The 20,278-nt window shown below is 40.3% G+C and overlaps 1 protein-coding gene across 1 annotated transcript in view; it reads left to right on the top strand.

The window, feature by feature from the left end:
- LOC103803902 (neurexin-3) overlaps nt 1-20,278 on the top strand; it is a gene marked incomplete at both ends in the record, with an annotated part of 92,806 nt that overhangs the window by 35,122 nt on the left and 37,406 nt on the right. Inside the window, 2 exons of the mRNA XM_009076481.1 lie at nt 9,484-9,922; nt 14,714-15,097. Of these exons, the coding sequence (XP_009074729.1) occupies nt 9,484-9,922; nt 14,714-15,097 (823 nt within the window). The remainder of the gene's footprint in view (nt 1-9,483; nt 9,923-14,713; nt 15,098-20,278) is intronic.

The following is a 20,278-nucleotide window of genomic DNA, read 5'->3' as shown; positions in this document are numbered from 1 at the left end:
TAAGCTCAATACTGAACTGAATATAATTGAAGTCAACTACTGCATACTGGTAAATAAGCTGCTATGATGATATTTGGTTGGGTTATTTTTTCCTTTTTTTTAGCTCTCAAGCCTTCATTAGCTAGGAAGGTCATTTGTAAATTTAAGCTCCTCAAATCTGTGAGATGTCAGAATTGTGTAAATATGAAGTTTATCCTTCCTTTCTGTGCATCAAACACTAGGAAAGTATTTAGCTACATAATAATTTGTCCTTTCGCATGTTGCTCTGCCAGCCCAACACAGAATCATGTTAAATAGAACTAGAATGGACTATGAGAGGTTACCTAATCCTTTCTACTTCCACTGTCCCAAAACAAAATCAATGACATCTATGTGACTCTTGGCAGCAATTTGTTTAACCTGTAATTAAAGGTCTTCACTGATGGTTGCTCCTCAGGCAATCTCTTCCAGTTAAAAATTCTCTTAAATTAAAAAAGCTTTTTCTTGCATCAATTCCAACACTTTCTTGCAGTTATTTTTTGCCAATTATTTCTTGTCCTTTTCAACATAGGTACATAGAAGAGATTGTTCCTTTCTGCTTTGTAGCAGCCCTTTTATATTTGAACACTGTTATAATGTCTCCTTTCAATCTGTCATGTGCCTTCTAGACCCCTCGTTATACTCATTGCTCTCCTTAGGACTCTTTCCAGTAGTTCCTATCATTTTTTTTAAGTGCAGTTCTCCAAACTGGACATGATGTCCATCAGAGTACAGCTCTATCTCCTTCCATGTCTCCATACATTCGAGGATGTCTCTTTCAATCCACACAATGAATGATTTTCTGTGTGTAGCTGTTAAGTGTTTCTTTCTTCCCTCTTGTTTTACCTCTGCACTACATAGGCTCAGTGTAGAACATGCAATTTCCTCCTTGTTGTATATGCACGAATATTTCTAAAATACAAACATAACTTCTCTATGCCCTTCTTTACTTCCAGGAACACATCCAAGGTACAGCTTGCTTTTCAGGGCTAGCATGAGGTATGCCTGTGTCTATGGTTTGTGGCACAGGTGAGGAGCATCACAGCTGGCTGTCTTGGCTTCCCTGTCCTGCAGCTTTTATTCTTATCTGATACTAGGCCAAATGGAAATTAAATAGAACCTGAACAAGAGGAAAGTTCAATTTGTGAGCCTGAATCCACAGTGAAATGCCTTAAGCACTTTTCTGTGACACAGATGTGAACTTTGCTACTGTTAAATACCAGTCAGTTACTATTTTTACCTTAATAGTAACAAGAATCAGCATTTTTTGTTATTTTTGCTTTTAAGGAATAGAATGAGTCTAATTTTTCAGAGTATTTTTTTTTAGCTTTAGCAGTAAAGACAGAATAACACCTTGTATTTGCTTACAGATTTTGGCTAATGAGCACTTCTTCAAAACCAATTCCATGATCACAAGTTGACCGCCATGACATGAGGAATATACTTTAGCAAATATTGAGGTTAGGTGGCTTTCTCACCATTGCTTAGGAAAATCTGGGGGAAATTGATGTTTTCAGAAGTCTGGAAATGATACCTTATTTCCTGTCACCCCTTTCTTCACTTACTGCAGAACTTTAAAGTTTCTGTAGCAAGGAAAGAAGAGGACCTGATGCTTCCATTGCAAAAGAGCATTCACCCTCAAATCATAGTTCATGCTACAACAAATTCTACTTAATCTTACTGATGCCTATGCTGTGCCTTTTTGTTGTTGAGGAAACTGCCTTAGTCTTTGTGGCTAATATAGATTCCTTCAGCAGCATTTCTTTTGCAACTGTATGAAGGTTTCTCCCTCCTCTATACAGTGTCTTCCCTTTTTTTCCTGAATAAATATATATAACTTCTAATGTTCCCATCATGTTTTGTCTCAAGATCTGATTGTGGGGCCTGCTGTGGCATGACAATGGGCACATGCCTGTGCCTGGCCACACGTGGACTCCATGGCTACTGCCCTGTCACTGATGGCCATGCAGCCATTGTGTTGTCACTTTCTGGATCAAAGGACAGTTGTGACCACAGTGAAGTACTCAGTCCCCTGTCTGTTAAGGAAACATTCTCACTGAACCTGTTGAAGAAATTCCACTCTGTCTTTTTCAGTCTTTTTTTACTGGCACTGTGAATCCCTTTCTCTTTATATCCTACTTCAGTGAGTGCTTCTCTGTGTCTTGCTACAAATCTTCTGAAACTTAATCAGTCTCTTTTCTGGAGTTTTCCACAAACCTTTATGTTATTCAGAACCTCTAATTGCTTTGTAAGGTGGAAAAAGTAAGGTAGGGAAGCTTGAAATAGTTCTGCCTTAGGTGTTCTACTCACCATGCACCTATTTTTAGCTGCATGTTAAGCAAACTTTCCTGTCTGACCATCCAGGAGCCACTCTGACAGTCACACTTGCATCACCTAAGTGACGCCTAGAGGCCCCTTTGCATCTGCACACACTACTCTCACATGGTCAGACCAAGTTTTCCTACCAGCTTGACCTCAGGTTTCCCATAGCAGTCTTTCAGACCTTTGGATCCTTAAAACAATTTAATCTTGGTGCAATAATTAAATAAAAAAATAACAGAACTAAATAACAAAGTAACAGCTTGAGCTGGGTGTCTCTGAGTGTTTGCGTAGAAAACACATAATCACGGAATGATTATATGGGTGCTTTTATTGAAGAGCTCTGGGAGTCGGGGTACAGACCCAAATCTGACTCTGACATGGTTCTGAGATGGATACATTTTTATACTCTTCTCTTACATAACCATGGTATAGTCATATGTTAATCATTACTTTGCTATTGTTCTATTGATTTCATCCAAGCATGATTCGAGTTCTCTTTCATCCTTGTTATGCTTCACCCAAGCATGAGTTTCAGTCCCCCTTCCATCATTGTTGTATTTCACCCGAGCATGAGTTCGAACCCCCTTTTCCATGATGGTGGTATAATTATCTGTTATTTAGGGGGGTACGTACAGATAGGTACCCAGGTGTACTTGCACAGGTACATATCGACCTGCTAAGATAATAATCACTCTTCTCATTAAGACCTATTCTAGCTACCTTGCCACTAAGGCCTACTTTAGCTACCTTACCCCTGAGGCCTACTTCAGCTAGCTTGCCACTAAGGCCTACTTTAACTCCCATGATTTTTAGAAACATTTTATCCCATGTTATCATGAGGAGGGTCCCTGAACAAAGGAATCTCTGGGCTTTTATACCTTCACAGTGCACAGAAGTCTGGGATCACTGGCTCCTGCTGTGTCTCTGAGTGTCCAGTGGTCACCTGGCTGGGCCACAGGCCCAGGTCTTTGTTATGCAAAGGGCCAGTGCCAGTTCATGCCCTCTTGTCTCAGTCTCACACCACCCTGAACTCAATCTGCAGCTTGCACTGTAGCTGTACACTGACCTACCTGCACTGGCTTCCTCAATGATGGGTGAACACATATTCTTTGTTAAATATAATTCAGATTAAATGTAGAATTGCATTACTTTAGTCAACATAGCACAAATCATATTTGAGTATTATTTGTTTGGTTTCAGTTACTTTTCATTAATGTTCAATGTATAGTTTTTCATGACAGGTGAATGAACTCTTAGTGTGGTGAATGGTGATTGTGTTTGTTTATTACCTGAATACAGTGAACCATCAAATATGTTTAGACCAGGCATCCACAGTCCACACGGTCTTTAAATAAGTGTAGCAGCTTTAGTTACCCATCACTGAAGCCTTTGATTACTTCATACATAGTCTGCCCTAAACACAAAGTAAAGTGCTGTTAAGTGGTGTGTTTGGTTTTACCTGTTGGTCAGGGCAGACTAGAAGCACGCAGTTCTAGTAAACCAGTGGATAAACTTCAGTTTCTTAAGCTGCAGGAACTTATCTGGTTCAGTGCAGGTGCCTTTAAGGATGTCTTAGAAAGGCTCTAAACTGAATGTCTCATAGTTACCCCTTCTGAGAATTGATGATGGGCAGTTGGTGAGGAAGGACAGACTGCAGCAGAAAAAAGCAGCTGGTGAAACACAGGATGCAATAGGTGAACAATTTGGCTGAACTTCCTAGCTAGCTAAACTTATACAGCCTTCAGGTTATTGCTCTTTTTCATTAACATTCATGATGGTCATCTTCTAATTTGCCAGGCTATCAATGGCCATTCCCCTTTGGAGCATGTCTGTGTCCAGCCTGAACTGAAAATTAGGTTTCCTGCTTAATAGTACCAACTTGGAGAGAAATTTTTATATTGGCTACTGGCCAAGCTTAGCACACAATTTTTCCTCACTTTTTGTCACTCCCTCTCTATCTGCAACTTCACTTGATTGCAGAGAGATGCTTTTCATCATTGTGAAAAGCCATCTGATTAGAGCTCTCATTAACCCATGAGTGAAACTTCTTATAGGTTTAGCTGGAGAAATTCCTTGAATGCTTCAGAATTGCAAAGTTGCCATTTTTAAGAAGCTCTGCCTAAAACAAACTCTTTTCTCTCAGCAGATTTGTAGGAAACATAATTTAATGTATATCTTTTTTTTTTTTTCCCCTCAAAATGTCTTAGATGCCATGAAATTCTACTGCTGATTATCAGGACCTTGTGTATCTGGACTATCCCATCTCTGACCATTCATTCATACTGGTCCAATTCATTCAACAAAGGCTTTGAACAGTCAATATTCCTTTATTCCTTAGAAGTAGTCCTCATGGAAAAGGAAACAAATCCCCCCCCCTTTTTTTTTTTTCATTTTCCTTGTTTCTTTTTTGGAATATGAATAAATTTTAAGATTGGAGAAATGAAGGTTACTTTTCAAATGCTCTGTGCATGGCTTTTGTTAAGTAATTTTGTTCCCATTCTCTTTTCCACTTTCCTTCCCAAAATAACTGTGAAGTGGATGTGTATGTCTATATCAGGAATTATGTCCTTCGCTCCCTTAGACCTTCTCTGATACATGTATCAGACACAAGATGAACTCAAGCTTGTTTCTGTTTAAACAGGTGAGATCAGCTTTGTTCAGAAAGTGTCTGATATGAAAATGGACAAATGTATAGACACTGCTTTCATTGCTTTGCTTACTTCTCAGTTGCTATCGAGACCATGAACTAGAAGACTATGTCCTAGTGAGGGACAGGACTCTGAGTCAGTCATGGCCTCATTTGGAGTTAGAGGTGTGGGTTTCAGTAGGTATTTTGGCATATACTGATTTGCCTGCAAGTTAATTCAGAGGTTGCTCATAAAATGAGACTACGAGGTAGGAATTGCTATGCAGATGGTGGATTCTACTGCTGGCAGAAAACTTCCTCAGTGGAACATCAAAATATTTCCTCTCTGGCTTGCAACAGGTGACTCTAAGAAGTTCTTGAATCTTATATATTTGAAATATGGAATCAAGGTTTTGGTCCAAGACTTCCTACTTGCCTTCCTTTTTAATGATATGTTGCAAAGTAGGCTCACAAATATATAGAAATATTTTTAAAAGCTTCACTGAAAGCAGTGGTTTCAAATCAGACCAGAATTGACAGCAGCATCTTCTTCTTTACCAGGCACTTTTAACAGTTGGGAAGGATGTGTTTCATCTGTCCTGGAAAATGCTCTGAAGCATCTGTTGATTTCATTAAAACACAAATATTCATAGGTTATGAGGCCAGAAAGAGCCATTATGATAATCTAGACTGATTTGATATATAATTAATTCCTGTCTCACTATGTCTTTTAGAGAAAACAAGATACTGTTTTAATTTAAAGTTTGCCAGTAGCAGAGAACACACTATAACCTGTAGTAAATTATTTCAGTAGCAAATTACCCTCATGTAAAAATAAGTCATAATATTTTAAAATGTGAATTTCTCTAAATTCAATTTCTAGCCCCCAGATCCCCTTATTCCTTTGTCACATGGATTGAAGAGCCCTCTATTGCCAAATTCCATTTTCTGCACAGGTACTCGTAGATTGCAATCGAATCACCTTTTAACCTCTTCCTATTAAACAGACTGAATTTGAATGTTCTTCACTATGGGACATGCATTCCAGTCATTTAATTACATTCCTTTTTCTCATTCTTGAACCTTTGGTTTAACAATTGAACTGTGGTTATCAGAAACTGCCTTAGTATTTCTATTCCTGCAAAGGATTCACCTTGGTTTTACAGCCAGGGATTATATTTATCCCTTTTTTCTTCCAATTGTGCTGAGTGTTCTTGCATACCTGATTATATGTCAACATATTGATGTCCAGATATGTCTGTCAATAATACCTCAAGTCAGCTATGGAAACACTTGCACTTTTTCCTTAACACACATGTGCTTCTTAGGTTTCTCAAGCTAGGGTTTTTTTAATATATATATCAAAGAAAATCATTTAGAACAACAAACACTTGAATAACAGAGATTTGGATTGGGGTGGATATGTTTCTTTGAAAAGACTGAATTCAGAACTCTTGTATTTATTCAACATCTTTTCTCTTCTCTTATCCTGGTCCTCCTTTGTGCTTGCTTTCTGGGTTTGTCCTTTTAAACTTTCTCTCAGATCGTCCATCGTTAGTGACTTTCTGGGTTACAATAAAAATCATGTCATTTTCTCTAGATCCTTTGAAAGTCTTCCGTCTCAAGGATTCTCCAGCTGTGGTACTGGTATGACTAATAAAAGACAAATCAGTCAGTCAGCATCAAACCTCAAATAAACCCAGAGGCAGACTCTCTGCATTTCTCCCAAAGAGGTGGGAGCTGTTACTCAAGTATCAAATACATTAAAGGGGGAAGTTTAACATGTATCTGGCTCAGCTGTGTGTGGAAGCTGCTTATGTGTATGTGATAGGGTGGTATTCCTTCTACAAGCAACCTGCAGAGGTTGCTGAAAGCAGATCACTGAGTCATAGCTAAGATACAACCCAGCAGCAGCCATCAATCATATGTATGGTATTGTGCTACCTATCTGCTCCTCTAATGTGTGGAAAGACTGGGTCAAGATACAGTTTAAAGGAGGTTTGAGCAACTGTTAGTCATATCCGATAAGGGCAGTTCTCCTATGTTAGGAGCACTAAAGTCACTGTTCATTCAGGCCTGGCATTCTCTTGCCCACCAAAACATTTCCATATTGGGGTGAAACCAAAAATGCAGTGTTGCACCAAAGTCGTAAGCCCTAGTGGGCCTGAAGAATGGTCAATCCATATATCCAGTATTCTGTTGCCAATAGTGGCAGGTGCAAGTGCTATTTAGGGAGAACATATGAGTATGGTTACTATCGGTGGTGCATTCCCTTATGTTCCCACAGCATCTGCTGGTATTGGTTTACACTTGTTTATTTTTCCTTTAGTATCAGTTTGTGGATTTGCTGCCCATTTTTCTCTCTAGTTCTTTTTGAGCCTGCTGTTGCACCCTACTTCCGTGACCTTCTGTGGCAGCAAGTTCCAGAAGTTGGCTACCCTCTGTGTAAATGAGTACTTCTAAACATCCATCTTAAACTGATACTGTACAAGTTTCAGCAAGTGCCTCCGGTTCTATTATTGCTGGGTTTGGCAAAGAGCAATTCTCTATCTTCTGTAAACTTCAGTCATATTTTTCTTAGTCCTCTCCAGATATGAGCCCTGGCCTTTTTGGGCTATCCTTATAAAGCATCTTGCTCCAACCTCTTACTTGTTCTATTTATTTTCCTCTTCTGCTTTGAGATGCAGAGACAGGACTTCATGCAGTGCTCAGAACTAAAGCTTGACTGAGGTGCACCTTGTTGTCTGGCAAGAGGGGAGGCTGTAATCCACCCCCTTGCTGTGTCACTGGAAGGAGTTATATAGTCTGTCCAGTAAGAGCATTTGACATGGTTAATCTGTGGAATGAAACTGCTACAGTCCCACAAATTCAAAATGTATTTTATTCCTGTTGCAGATATTTTTGAAGCCTTTGTGAGGGCAGAGCACTTTATTGAGAATTGGAGCAACACAAGCTACTGTGGGTCAATACTGTCCTCTGCTGGGCGGAACTACAGCTTTGTGCCGTATCTCCAAATGGGATTTAACAGCTGGCTTCTCCTTTCACTCTGTGTTTTGCATTTGCAACAGGGATCTCTGATGCTGAGCTGACTGCACTGGGGAAATTCTTCTTTAATGCTTAGTGAAAGCTGGAAATTCTTTTCTTGCTATGAATGTGTTCAATTGTGATTTCATTTCATTTTTTCATCCTGAAGTCACCTAATTTAGAAGCTTATCTCTCATTCTCTCCTTCGTTTGCCTTTTAATATTTACTGCATACTCATTTCTCTGACATTCCTGTCCTAATTGTGGAATTAACAGTGCATATCTCCTTTCCATTCTCTTTTCATAGGAAATTGCTGACAGCTTATCCCAGTAGCATTTTGAAAGCAGAAGTCAAATGTGTGTGTACATATGTGCTACATGTAATAGACACAAAATATTTTAAAATAATAACTCCTTGGAAGAAATAAGTGTTCAGTAGTATCGCAGAACATGAATTCAATAAAAATTGTGCTAGTTGCAGAAATGCTTTTGCTTGCTGTACGTGCCAGGTCTGGGTTTAGGAAGCACAGAAGGTGGTTGAGAGGAAGTACAGCTTATGAATATTTCAGTTTTCTGCCTTCTCCAATTCCTGCCTCTGTGAGAATGGCATGGGACAGAGGAGTCTGCTTACTAGGAGTCATTTCTGTACCTGCAAGAGAGAGGAGGTCTGAACTCCTGAATAAGTCAGGCATGTTCAGGAGTGCTTGCCTGTTTGGGTCTCTTCTCTTGGCTAATTTCAATCCATGTCGTAACAACAGAGTCCAGAGTTCTGCTTCTTAACCCAGAGAGAGAGTCCAAGCACTGAATATGTACAGGTTTTTATGTCTTAGCACAGAGACCGTAGGTTTCTTGAAGTAAAGGTAAGCTATGCAGATATCTCCACAGCAAGTTTGTGCCTGGAGGTGATCTAAGATTTCTTGGTCAGATAAATTTTAACTCTTTGTTGTTTTTTTTCTTTAGGAGCCACAGGGCAATCACTAACAGTTCACAGCAACTTGCTGAAGCTTTTTTGCATCTCTGTCTTAGTAGTTAAGTGGGCTTATAAGAATAATAGAGAAATGGCAGTGGTGGTTCTGAGTTCCCTGCTGTGGCTTGTAGAGATGGACATGGAGGTTACACTTTGTTATGTATTTTTAATGGGATTTATGCAAATATAACAGCATGATACCAGACACACATGGTATTTTATGTACAAAAGCTTTTACAGCCAAGTGGGCCTGTGGTAGAGTTAATTGTTCTCACTGCCCTTCAGTTAGATATTCTCTTCTGACTGCTTATCTGATCTATAGTCACTGCAAAGTACCCATTGCTGTCATTTCTATACACAATCCTGGTTCAACTCTCTTCCTCTGTCATCATGTCAGATTCTTGCACTGTCTCCTTTCTGCTCCTCACTACCTTTTGGGAGAAGTTTATCTCCCATGGCTGTAAGTAATTGGGGTATTTGTATTGTATGCAGGATTGATGTATGATACTTTTCCTTGTGTCTGGCAGGTTGTTTATAAGAATAATGACATTCGTCTGGAGCTGTCTCGCTTGGCACGGATTGGTGATACTAAGATGAAGATCTACGGGGAAGTGAAATTCATATGTGAGAATGTGGCTACGCTGGATCCCATCAGTTTTGAGACACCTGAGGCCTATATTAGTCTGCCAAAATGGAATACCAAAAGGATGGGCTCCATCTCATTTGATTTCCGTACCACTGAACCCAATGGACTGATCCTTTTCACCCATGGCAAGCCTCAGGAGAGGAAAGATGCCAGAAGCCAGAAAAACACAAAGGTAGACTTCTTTGCAGTTGAGCTTCTAGATGGGAACCTCTACTTGCTGCTGGACATGGGATCTGGGACCATTAAAGTCAAGGCCACCCAGAAGAAGGCCAATGATGGAGAGTGGTATCATGTGGATATTCAACGAGATGGAAGATCAGGTAGAGTGATGACTTTTGCTTAAGTAGATTCATCTTTCAGATTCAGACCTAGGGCTGTGTATTAGTTTGCAGAACCTTCAAAACCTGTTAGATATGAGTCACCTTCTTAAAAAAGCTTGGTGTTATTCCAGTGATGTTTATCCAGGAAAGCAAAGTTGTGAATGGCTAGGTTTTCATTAAATGTTTAGTGTGAACTTTGGATAGCACATTGCAGAGGCAGGCTATTAATACTTTATTTGAAGTCTTCAGATATTCTGGACCTGTCTTTGCAATTACATGCGTAGTTACAGTGATGACTTCTTTGTAGGCCATGGTAAGGTTTGGGGTCCTTCCGAACCATTTGAGTTTGAGAAATACTGATCAACTTTGGAATCTTGTGATGAGGAAAATAAAAGTAGTAGGCAAAACCAGTTACAAAATTATGGCGATAAATCAACATTTTCATCTCATTCTGTTTCCTTTAGTATCTTGTAGTTTTCAGTTAGGTTTCTTTGCTCTCTTGGATGCCAAATTTTAGTCTAGTCCTGAGTCAGGATTCAGTAGATGTTCCTTTCTTTTCCTTGCATGTTCTCGTTTTCAAATACGTGGTTTAGTTGCTTTCTAAAAGCATACCTACCATGCAATTACCAAGACTTATTTTGTTTGTTTCTAGTGCTGAATATTGAGCTAACATCCTCATGATGTACTCTGAAATTGTGGAGGAAAACAAAAATGATCAAATACTGTAACTTCATCTTTCGAATATGTGAACAGTTCTACTTGGTTTTTTTCTGAACACTGGGATGTCAAAGCCTTCTCTTCCAAGGGAATTTTGCTTACATTTGCAAGTGGATTTAGGATTTGTCTGGTGATCTCCAGATGATAGCTTTAGGTCCATAATTTTATGTTTCCAATTGCTGAATACCACCAGTACAGAGAATGCAATGCTAGAATTTGCCTCCCTTGAGTTTTCAGAAGAGTTGACTGTTTTAGATACTATGCAAGGCCTAGCTGTTTGTACAGGTCTTTGCCTGAACTAGTTTTTTCTTTCATGATGTAAGTGGTTTCTTTGTATTTGCCATTAAGTCTACTAGGACTTAATATGTGTGGTTATATATTATCTCCTAAAGAAATGGATAGGAACATTTTATAAAGGAAGCCATAAATAAATAAATGGAGCTTTGATTTCTTTAGAATTGCTAAATTTAATTAACTTCCAGGGATAAACTCAATTAGTTGTGTTCAGTACTGCCTTTGGTTTTGCTTGCTCACTTGGGGACTGTCTTGTCCCTGGAGAGGCAGCTGCAGGAGAAGAAACAGAAATGACACTAGTCTCTCTGCAAATAGTGTTTGTAAAGCCCTGGGAAGAGGGACAGAGTCTTTTGGACTAGGAGGGTGTGGCAGATGGCATTGCTACTTGGTGAATGAAGGTGTAGGACTGACTTGTTTGTTGCTTGACAGGGAGGTTTATGGTGTTCTGGACACTGGTTAGAGGTAGTATATTTTGAATTAGAAGCAGTTTTCTCAAGGAGAGCAAACATGTTCTTATTTTATTTTTTTTTTTAAAATTGTATTTTCTGCTGGCAATGAATATCAGTTAATGCTCCTAATGACCGATTTCTTGTGTCCTGAGAAAACCAGGATTACTGGCATTGATTTCTTCACACTAAGCATCAGTCACTCTTATCCAGTGTCACTTTTTGGTATGTGTGAGAAAGGAGTTTAGTATCCCTCCCTGTTTTGTCCTTGGCATTTCTCCCACGTGTGGACTGGAGACTGGTTACACCTTGGATGCTTTTTTTTTCCCCCCAGTGTGGATGCCTTTCATTTAGAAACTGAAATAATGAACTTACTTAATGGAGGCTAAAAAGCAGCCATTGGGGTTTAATGAGCTAGTGACCTAGAGATTCTGATTCCCATTACTAAAGCAGCCAGGCCTTTATAAGGTGTCATCTCACTCCTTCTTCTTCCCATCTCTGTAACAATACAAAACTTCAGGTTCTGCTGAACTTCATAAAATAGCCTCAAAATCCACATATTCACTACTGCTGTGCACTAAAGCAGGAGCGCAAGTGCTAGGGAAGTATGGCAGTCATGCCTAGATAACCTCTGGCACCTCTAGTCCCCTTAGGCCTTGTGTGTGATTTGTTTTCTGTTGGCTGCCAGAGCAGCAAAAGGTGTTACAGTCTCTCTACTCTGACAGAAGCTGGCAGCACGGACATGGTCACCTAGCGTCCTGTAACCTTTCTGTCCTTGGGGAAAGCTCCCACAAAGCATTCACAAAACCTGTCACAGTTTCTAGCTGGGGAACAGTGAACAAGTTACACAAGAAAATGTTTTCAGCAGGTCGTCAGCTGCAGAAGATACATGATGTCCCACCTGCTCACACACTAAAAATCTTACTGGAAGGTTTGATTTACAGTTGCATCAGTGCACTGTTTTATATGCCAGCTCTGCCCTCAGTAACTGGGCTGTCTGTTCTTTCATCCTGCACAAAGTGCCTAAGACACTGGAAGGGAGATGCTTAGATGCTTCTGATTTCTCATGATGTACTTGGATCTACCTAAACAGAGTCGCAAACATGGGTTTTGGAGGATAAAAAAGCAAAAGAAAAAGGATGTGCTCCTTCCTGGGGTTAATTCAGAATTTTTCTGTTTCAGCAGCTTGGTTTTAAAAGTGCTGTGATCCAAACTAGGACCATGACCTTACAGGAAGTGTTGCAGGCTACAAAACAGTGGCAGAATGTTTAGGCTGCTGTCTAGCCTACTTCTGTTCATCATCTCACTGTCTTTCTCCAGATTTTACACTTCTTGGTATTCAATACCTCTTCCATTTTAGGGGGTTTCTTTACCTGTGTGGCTTTTGCAGGTGAGGTTTGTTCCCTCCATAGTAGCAGCTGTCTAGAGCTCAGCCCTCCAGTATTTTGGTTTGTTCTAGGCTTAAGAGTAATATGTACTCTACAGGCTGCTTTTGAGAAGTAACAGCAGAGATGCTGGAAGAGAGTCTGTGATCTTGTGGCTCCGTGACATGCTGCCTTTGCGACTGTGTTGATTGTCACATCTTCTCTTTTCTTTCTTTGTAAAGGAGAAAATGCCTGTGGTGCTGCAGTTTGTTTCTACAAAATAATTCATCAAATAACTGAGGTTCTCTTTGAGAATTTAATTTGTAATGCCTGTGTTGCTTCTGACACTCTGCTGCCTCTGACATTATTCCCCAATTATTGCTGAACATCACACACACGAAATACCTTGTGTCTCTGTCATACGTGCTGTTCTCTAAGAAGACACCTATTACAACTGAAGAAAAAAGCATGTGTATACAACTGCTTTCTCACAGAGATATAAAATAGAGCTAGGTCTGTTAACTCTCCCACCTTATTGTAGGGGTGTATGATAAAAATGCGATGATGTGGAATTAATCTTAAAGCTTGAATAGTGTGTCTGAAGACAGACTAACTTAATGACAAGGCAATAGGAGGTGATGATTTATAGCTAGTGAGAGGGAATTGCTGATTTTTAGATGAGTGTCTGGTGGGCAGATATCCCTACCACAAAAGCTGCTGTATGCTCTTCAGAAGAGTATGCTGTTCTGGGATGTGAGAGATGTTTTCCTTTGGATGCACTGTCTGATCTCAAACAAGTCATTTTGCTTTTCTGTACCTGTTTTATATGTTTTGGTTATATTTCCATATTATATGCTCTGATTATTTTATGTGCATGAACAATTTCTTGAAATATATAGGAATGGCCTCAGTGCAGTATGCTCACATCTTGCATAGAGCATGTGGAAGCTACCACAGTTTTAATCATAACTGTTCTTCAGAGATAACATTTGTCTTTCTGTACCTCAAATTTCCTGTTTATAAAATGGAAATTAGAAGACTTCCTTTGTAACAGCATAGAATATTTTATTTTGGAACAAATTTCTGGGGATTTCTAGTTCATTCTAGATTTTCTTCAGGGTCATGTCCAGTTGTGCCATGAATGCTGTCAGGATGATGATTCCGCAACCCCCTTGAGGTTTCTGTTCCCATTCTATGGGGCTGGAGATTCCCTTACTTCAACTTGTGATGAGTGGCTCTTGTCACTGCAAGTGCACAGTGCTGACTCATGTTCAAATTGTTGTCTGCCATGTCCCCAGGTCTTTTTCTGTTGACTGTACTTATGTGTGACGCTATTCTGACCTAGGTGTAGAAGCTTTGTATTTATTGTTGTTGATTTATATCAAACACTCCTACCAGTCCTTTGCTTTACCTTGTAAATGTTTCTCTGAATGGTAACCCTGTGCTTCCTCCAATGCATCAACCATTCTCCCCAAGCTGATGTCACCTACAAACCTGATGATGGTCTCTTTAGTTCCATCATCAGGTCCAGGTTTGGAGGTACTGATAAAGTGTTTTCTGGAAGAGCTATAAAGAAGTGTGAATTAATATGCTTTTGCTTATCTTTTTTTTCTCTCTGGTCCTTATACCATCCAACTCCTGTATGGTCTCAGTAAATCTTTGCTTTGCTGGATGAATACCATTGAATAATGTTCAGTTTTCACATGTTTTTATTTAGCCATTGCATTGTTATGCTTCTGACTTTTTAATGCAATTTGGGAAACAGACTCATGATGATCAGTCACTGCATGGAAGTACTTAGGACAACTTAGTGGTTCAAGAGAAGAGGGAACTGTGTGGGAGATGCTGTATGTTAGAATTGCATTTGGATAGTTGTGTCGAACCTTAAATCTCATTGTTATTGGAAAAAAAGTGAACAAAACTGAGACTGTAATTCAAAGTGTTGATGTCTCCTTATCCTCCTCATGTAGGTACTATATCGGTGAACAGCAGACGCACTCCTTTCACCGCTAGTGGGGAGAGTGAGATCCTAGATCTGGAAGGCGACATGTACCTCGGTGGGCTGCCTGAGAACCGAGCAGGACTCATCCTTCCCACGGAGCTCTGGACAGCAATGCTCAACTATGGCTATGTTGGCTGTATCCGAGACTTGTTCATTGATGGACGGAGCAAGAACATCCGGCAGCTGGCAGAGGCTCAGAATGCTGCAGGAGTCAAGTCCTCGTGCTCGCGCCTCAGCACCAAGCAGTGCGACAGCTACCCGTGTAAGAATAATGCAGTCTGCAAGGACGGCTGGAACCGCTTTATTTGTGACTGCACTGGCACCGGCTACTGGGGCAGAACATGTGAGCGAGGTAAGCTGAGTTTTCTGATGTCAGTTACACAAAGCTGAAGGTGTCCACAAGAATGAGAACAAAATCCAGTGTTTCCATGAGACTTTCCCCTGCCCTTGTTGGTCTTCCCAATGTTAAGTTCCAGTCCCCGCACTAGGAGAACTTTTTTTCTCTCATCATTTTCTGTCAGTCTTTTCCACCTTTGTTTCAGGAGCTTACCTTGTCACTTCACTCCCTAAGCCTTCTTTAGACCTTGTCTGAAGTTCCAGAGTTTTTTGGCTGGGTATGGTTTGTCTTGTAAGGCAGAAAATGCAGCTGCATCTGAGAAGTCGCAAACCAATTACTGGAAACAGTACCAAGTATGAACTTAAGTTATGGAGATTTTTCTGGCGTGGGACAGATGATGTATCCCAGTTCTATCTAGTCTTCCTCTTTTTGTGTGGTAGGATTTCCTTAGTGGCTGTTAATGGGTAAAGCCAGCTGATGAGATAGTGTTAACAGCAGCAGGTCTCCAAGTTCACCTCTGATAAGGCAAAACTATAGGAGATGGGTGGTTCTCTGCATTTTGTTCATACTCATTCTGAATGTGATTTAAAGACACATGATTGGAGATATGAGGCCCATGTAATACTGGTATAGGCAGGCAAAACTTTCTATGTTTTATAGACCACTAATGTAAGATATCTGAATTGTATATTTCTCAAATATATAGGTGGTTCCATTAATTTTTGTTATCCTAATTGTGCTGGTGCCACCGTCCTCAGAATGAGGTAGGTGAGCGGTTTCAAAGAAAAAGATGGGGCTAAGATCACTTAGAAAATAAAATGCTCCCTAAAGGATGTTCTCTTATTTTAGGTTAGATATTAGGAAGAATTTTTTTATGGAGAGAGTAATCAGGCATTGGAATGTGCTGCCCAGGGAGGTGGTAGATTCACCATCCCTGGAGGTTTTAAAGATGAGACTGGATGTGGCACTTAGTGCCATGGTCTAGTAACCACGGTAGGGTTGGACTTGATGATCTTGGAGGTCTTTTCCAGCCCAGGTGATTCTATGATTCTATGAAACCAATCTTTCTGTTGATATTTGGTCATTAGCACTGCATTGAAGCTGAAATGCATTCAGGGTACATCCAAGGATTAACTTCAAACCATTAGCAGAGTCCTAGGGCTCTCAGCCTCTTCTTTCTTTTACCTCACTTGGCACCATGATTATAGCATGTGTTTTAGAATCAGAAATTCAGATATTTTTGAGCTTCTGCCATGAATATTTGAGCAGCTCCTTTCCCACTCAGTGTCCACCTTATACATTTTTTAATATTGATCACAGTAGCATACCACTTATGAGAAAGAACATGAAAGTTAGGTACAGTGCATAAAATATTAGTCAGAATTGAGATTTGTAATTCATTCACTCTCCAGAGGATTTTCTTCTTTGTGGGAAGTTTTTGTTAATTGCCAAAATTCTTCCTATAGACTGGATGAGAGTTTTAGGTTTTACAGTATAAGATCTATGATTGTTTATAAAGCTGCTCACAACTAGCAATTTGTAGCATGCTGCCCTAAGCAGCAATAGCAGTTAATTGCCAGTGGTACTTAGAGCAGCTCAGGCATTGACACTACCATCCGTGCTGTGGGGACATGGATGAAAATGTAAGATTCGTGGACATTGGCTATGCCAATGTCAGCTCAGCAGTTATCTCTTACAGAGACTATATTGGATTAGAAGATTCTGGAAAACATCAGAGGTTTTCTCAACCACAGCCTTGGGAATTGTTTTGGCTGATCCATAGCTTGGCTGTGCTCTGGTGAACATCAGTCTGAATTAGAAAGATACATTTATGAATGAATGTCTAGTGTGGAAACTTGAGGTAATAATAAATACATGCTAGAATCAGAGTGTGTTTAAGGTTTACAAAACTGTGATGATGTCTTTCAAGACAACATAAAAGATGTAAAAAAGATCCTAATCCTGAGAAATCATTTTTTTCTGTAACTAGAAACCACAGACCCATTACTGGTTTAGTCCCAGTATCACACAAAATATGGCTGTCATGCCTGATGTTCCTTGGCAATGTGAAAAGCAGCTCATGGGGAATAAATATTTGAGACTGGATACATGAAAACGTTGTACAAATTAAAGTATATTTGATTCCACAACATTTATTGTGGTGTTGCTTAGCAGCCTCATACTGCCCTGATTGATGTCAGGTGAATTGCCTCCACAAACAAAAGCATTGCAGGCTACCAATGATACTGTTCATTCTCCTGGCCTGATGCTCAAGGATTGTCGCAAGTCCTAACTTCAGCTGGCCTGTAATCCAAATGCTGTTGGAAAGAGAAAAGTTGGAACAGAAATTGGGATGGGAATCAAAGTGAGAGATGCTGCTGTGCCACAGTGGCACTGCTGCAGTGACTAATGAGCTGCCATAGGACCAGGGATCAGCCAGGCTGGTGTACAAGGGGAGAAATGAAGAAGAAGCAGGCTAGATCTAATATGGGACAGCTACTGACCCACTTTTCCAGTCTGCCATCTGTTATCTGTCATGCTTACTTTACTTGGTTCTCATGCTTCTGTCCTGTTAAAAGAGGAGTGTAACTCTTGCAGCTCAAGATATAGGATAAAGGGTTAAGGGGGCAGGGGAACCTAAAATAATCTATGCTTGTTGACTATCAGGAAAATTACTCTTTATCACAAAGCAAAGCACATAGTTAACATTTAGTTGAAATACTAAAAAGAGAAAGGACATACGTACATCTCTAGGAAGAAAGCACATGGTTCATTTGTTGTTGATGGTAAAGTCTATTTCCTGCTTTCTAGGTATAGTATTTCTGCATTTATAATGCATGTTATACTTTGTCATATGAAGGACCACTCTACTTTTAAAAGGAACTCAAAAAGGAAATTGGTATGGTCAGTTAGAAAAGAGATTTGGGTTCCTTTTATACATGATGAAACAATCCAAATACATGGTATGTCACCTGTATCTAAAACCTATGGGAGTTTGTCTTGCCAGTGAAGTAACACCTCTCTATATTCAGCCAGTTACACTGAATGAAACATAGACTTTGGTTGCAGTGGTCTGTTCAGGCAGTAGTTCTGTGCAAACACAGAAACCTTGCTGTGACTGGAGATTGTTAGGGCACAGAACAGAGAACTGCTGCCAAGGCCTTAAATTCATTCTTACAGTTCCTTAATTCAGTATTGGCAGTGATGTAAACGGACAAATGTGTTTTCAGTCGTAAAGTGTCGTAGTTTAGAATGGTAATGTAGTTTCTCCTTGGGGTAATTGAAATTTCATAGAAGAGATGGGGTGAGACACGAAAAAGACCAGATTGTGCTGAAAGGAGATGAAAGCGCAGTGGTGTTCATGGGCCAGAAGTGCTCAATGCCAGGCTGTGAGGTTTAGCAAAGACAGAAGCATATGCTGACAGCTAGTTTGATGTGGTAGCCATTTCACACCTTCCACCAGAGACTGGGCTAACCAGGTAACACACGGTTAGTTATTTATTTTCTTAAACCCTTGCTTCCCATCCTCTGTCATTTTTCCAAAATGGCTCTCTACTAACCAGTCTATTTCAGCGTGACGATGTTGGAAACCATACATGAAAAGAGCCTTTTTAAGCCACTGATAAAATTAAGGAGTTGCTATAAACATAGCGTTTGGATGAGTTTCTGAAATGAGAGATTCTAGAGTAGCTGTTGGGAGGAAGTGGTAGTGTGGCTGTCCCCCAGGCTAGGAGGCAACACTCCTTTGGCTTTGCAAGTAGCATCAACTCAAGGTATTATTGTGCCCTGCTTCTTTAGATGCCTTGGATAAATACTCTTAAGATTAAAAAAGTAGCAGCCTGTCAGTGAGGACTTGTGCTAAATGTCTCCATTCCCCATGCAGTCAGTGAAGGGAGATAGTTGCTTCTCAGGAGAAATCCAAGCTATAACATGATGTTTGCCTCCTTTTGTTGACTTGCCTGTCTCCTTTTATTGCTTATGTAGAGATTCTGGTCTGATAATTCAGTATGGCTGCACTCCAGAAGGCAACTGCCTGTGCTGCAGAGGAATTGGCAGTGCCAAACTGCCAAGGCTACCAGACTGACAAAAAAGAGGATGTCTTGTTTGGGTTGGAGACATAAAGCAAAGAAATAGAAAAGAAGCTAATAGGCTGGACACAATTCCTCCTGCAAGTGATGCTCTCAGTGCCTTGTAATGTGGTAATGATCTCACCTGCCCCTGCTCCCTGAGCTCTCCTGCACTCCTGTTATATATGATGAAAAGCAAGATGTAATCATGTCAGAAAGACTCCTAAATTGAATGGCAGTTTTTGCATGCCTCTGAAATGAGTGGCAGGCACAGTGAAGTGGATTTGTGATGGAAGTTATCACTGCAAGTACATACTGAGACTTTGAGTTTGCTAGTCTTGGGTTGTAGTGTATTGGGCATTAGGGTAAAAACCCCTTGGTGCTTGTGCTGCTGGGAGTAGGTCCTAGGGTTTTAGAAAGGAGTACCAGAGAGGAGTGTCTGCAGCACAGCCACCCTGTTCTGAAGTACCTTTTTTCAATAGGTCTGCTGTTTTGCTAGTTCATTTGAAATAAAGGACTGAAAATACTTTCACATGTCCCATGGGAAGTCCCATGGGAATGCTTCCCAAATGCTTTCTGATCATCAGATATAGGGCAGACTTTTAGATAATTGTCAAAAAGGATCCTCCAATGCGATGGGTATCATGCTTCCTTCTGTTGCATGTGAGCTACGTTCCCAAACTCAGCCCAGTAGAAATTAGGGGGAATTGCAAGTCTTGCCAGGAAAAAGGGCTGGAGGGCTGTTACAGACATGCAGTAGGTTGGGAAGGATACAATAGTGCAACTACAGTGAAGGATCTTCGGTATTTTTAATGTCTTCTTTACCCTTTGCCTTCTAATCTGTTTGTATTTGACATCAGTTGCAACATCAGGTCACTGCAGCCCCCTGTTAATTGCACTAAAGGTGTTAGAGGTAGGAGCTGGGATCTGGCTCATGGAGAATCACTTTGCTGTGATCACAAAGTAGCTCCTCACAAACTCTGGACTTTTCTGAAAAGGACCTCAAAGTGAAGTATTAAGCAAGCAGGAGGAGGGGAATGTGTGTTGTATTCAAATTCGCTATTTTCTGTAGCTGCAGTGAAAATGCCATGGGCTCAAAAAGATTCATGAGGTCTGTTCTTTGTATCCC

Source organism: Acanthisitta chloris, unplaced genomic scaffold (genome assembly GCF_000695815.1).
Source record: "Acanthisitta chloris isolate BGI_N310 unplaced genomic scaffold, ASM69581v1 scaffold1306, whole genome shotgun sequence".
NCBI classification, from domain to species: domain Eukaryota; kingdom Metazoa; phylum Chordata; class Aves; order Passeriformes; family Acanthisittidae; genus Acanthisitta; species Acanthisitta chloris.
The sequence above is the reverse complement of the archived record's forward strand: the minus strand, read 5'-3'. Positions and strand labels throughout refer to the sequence as shown.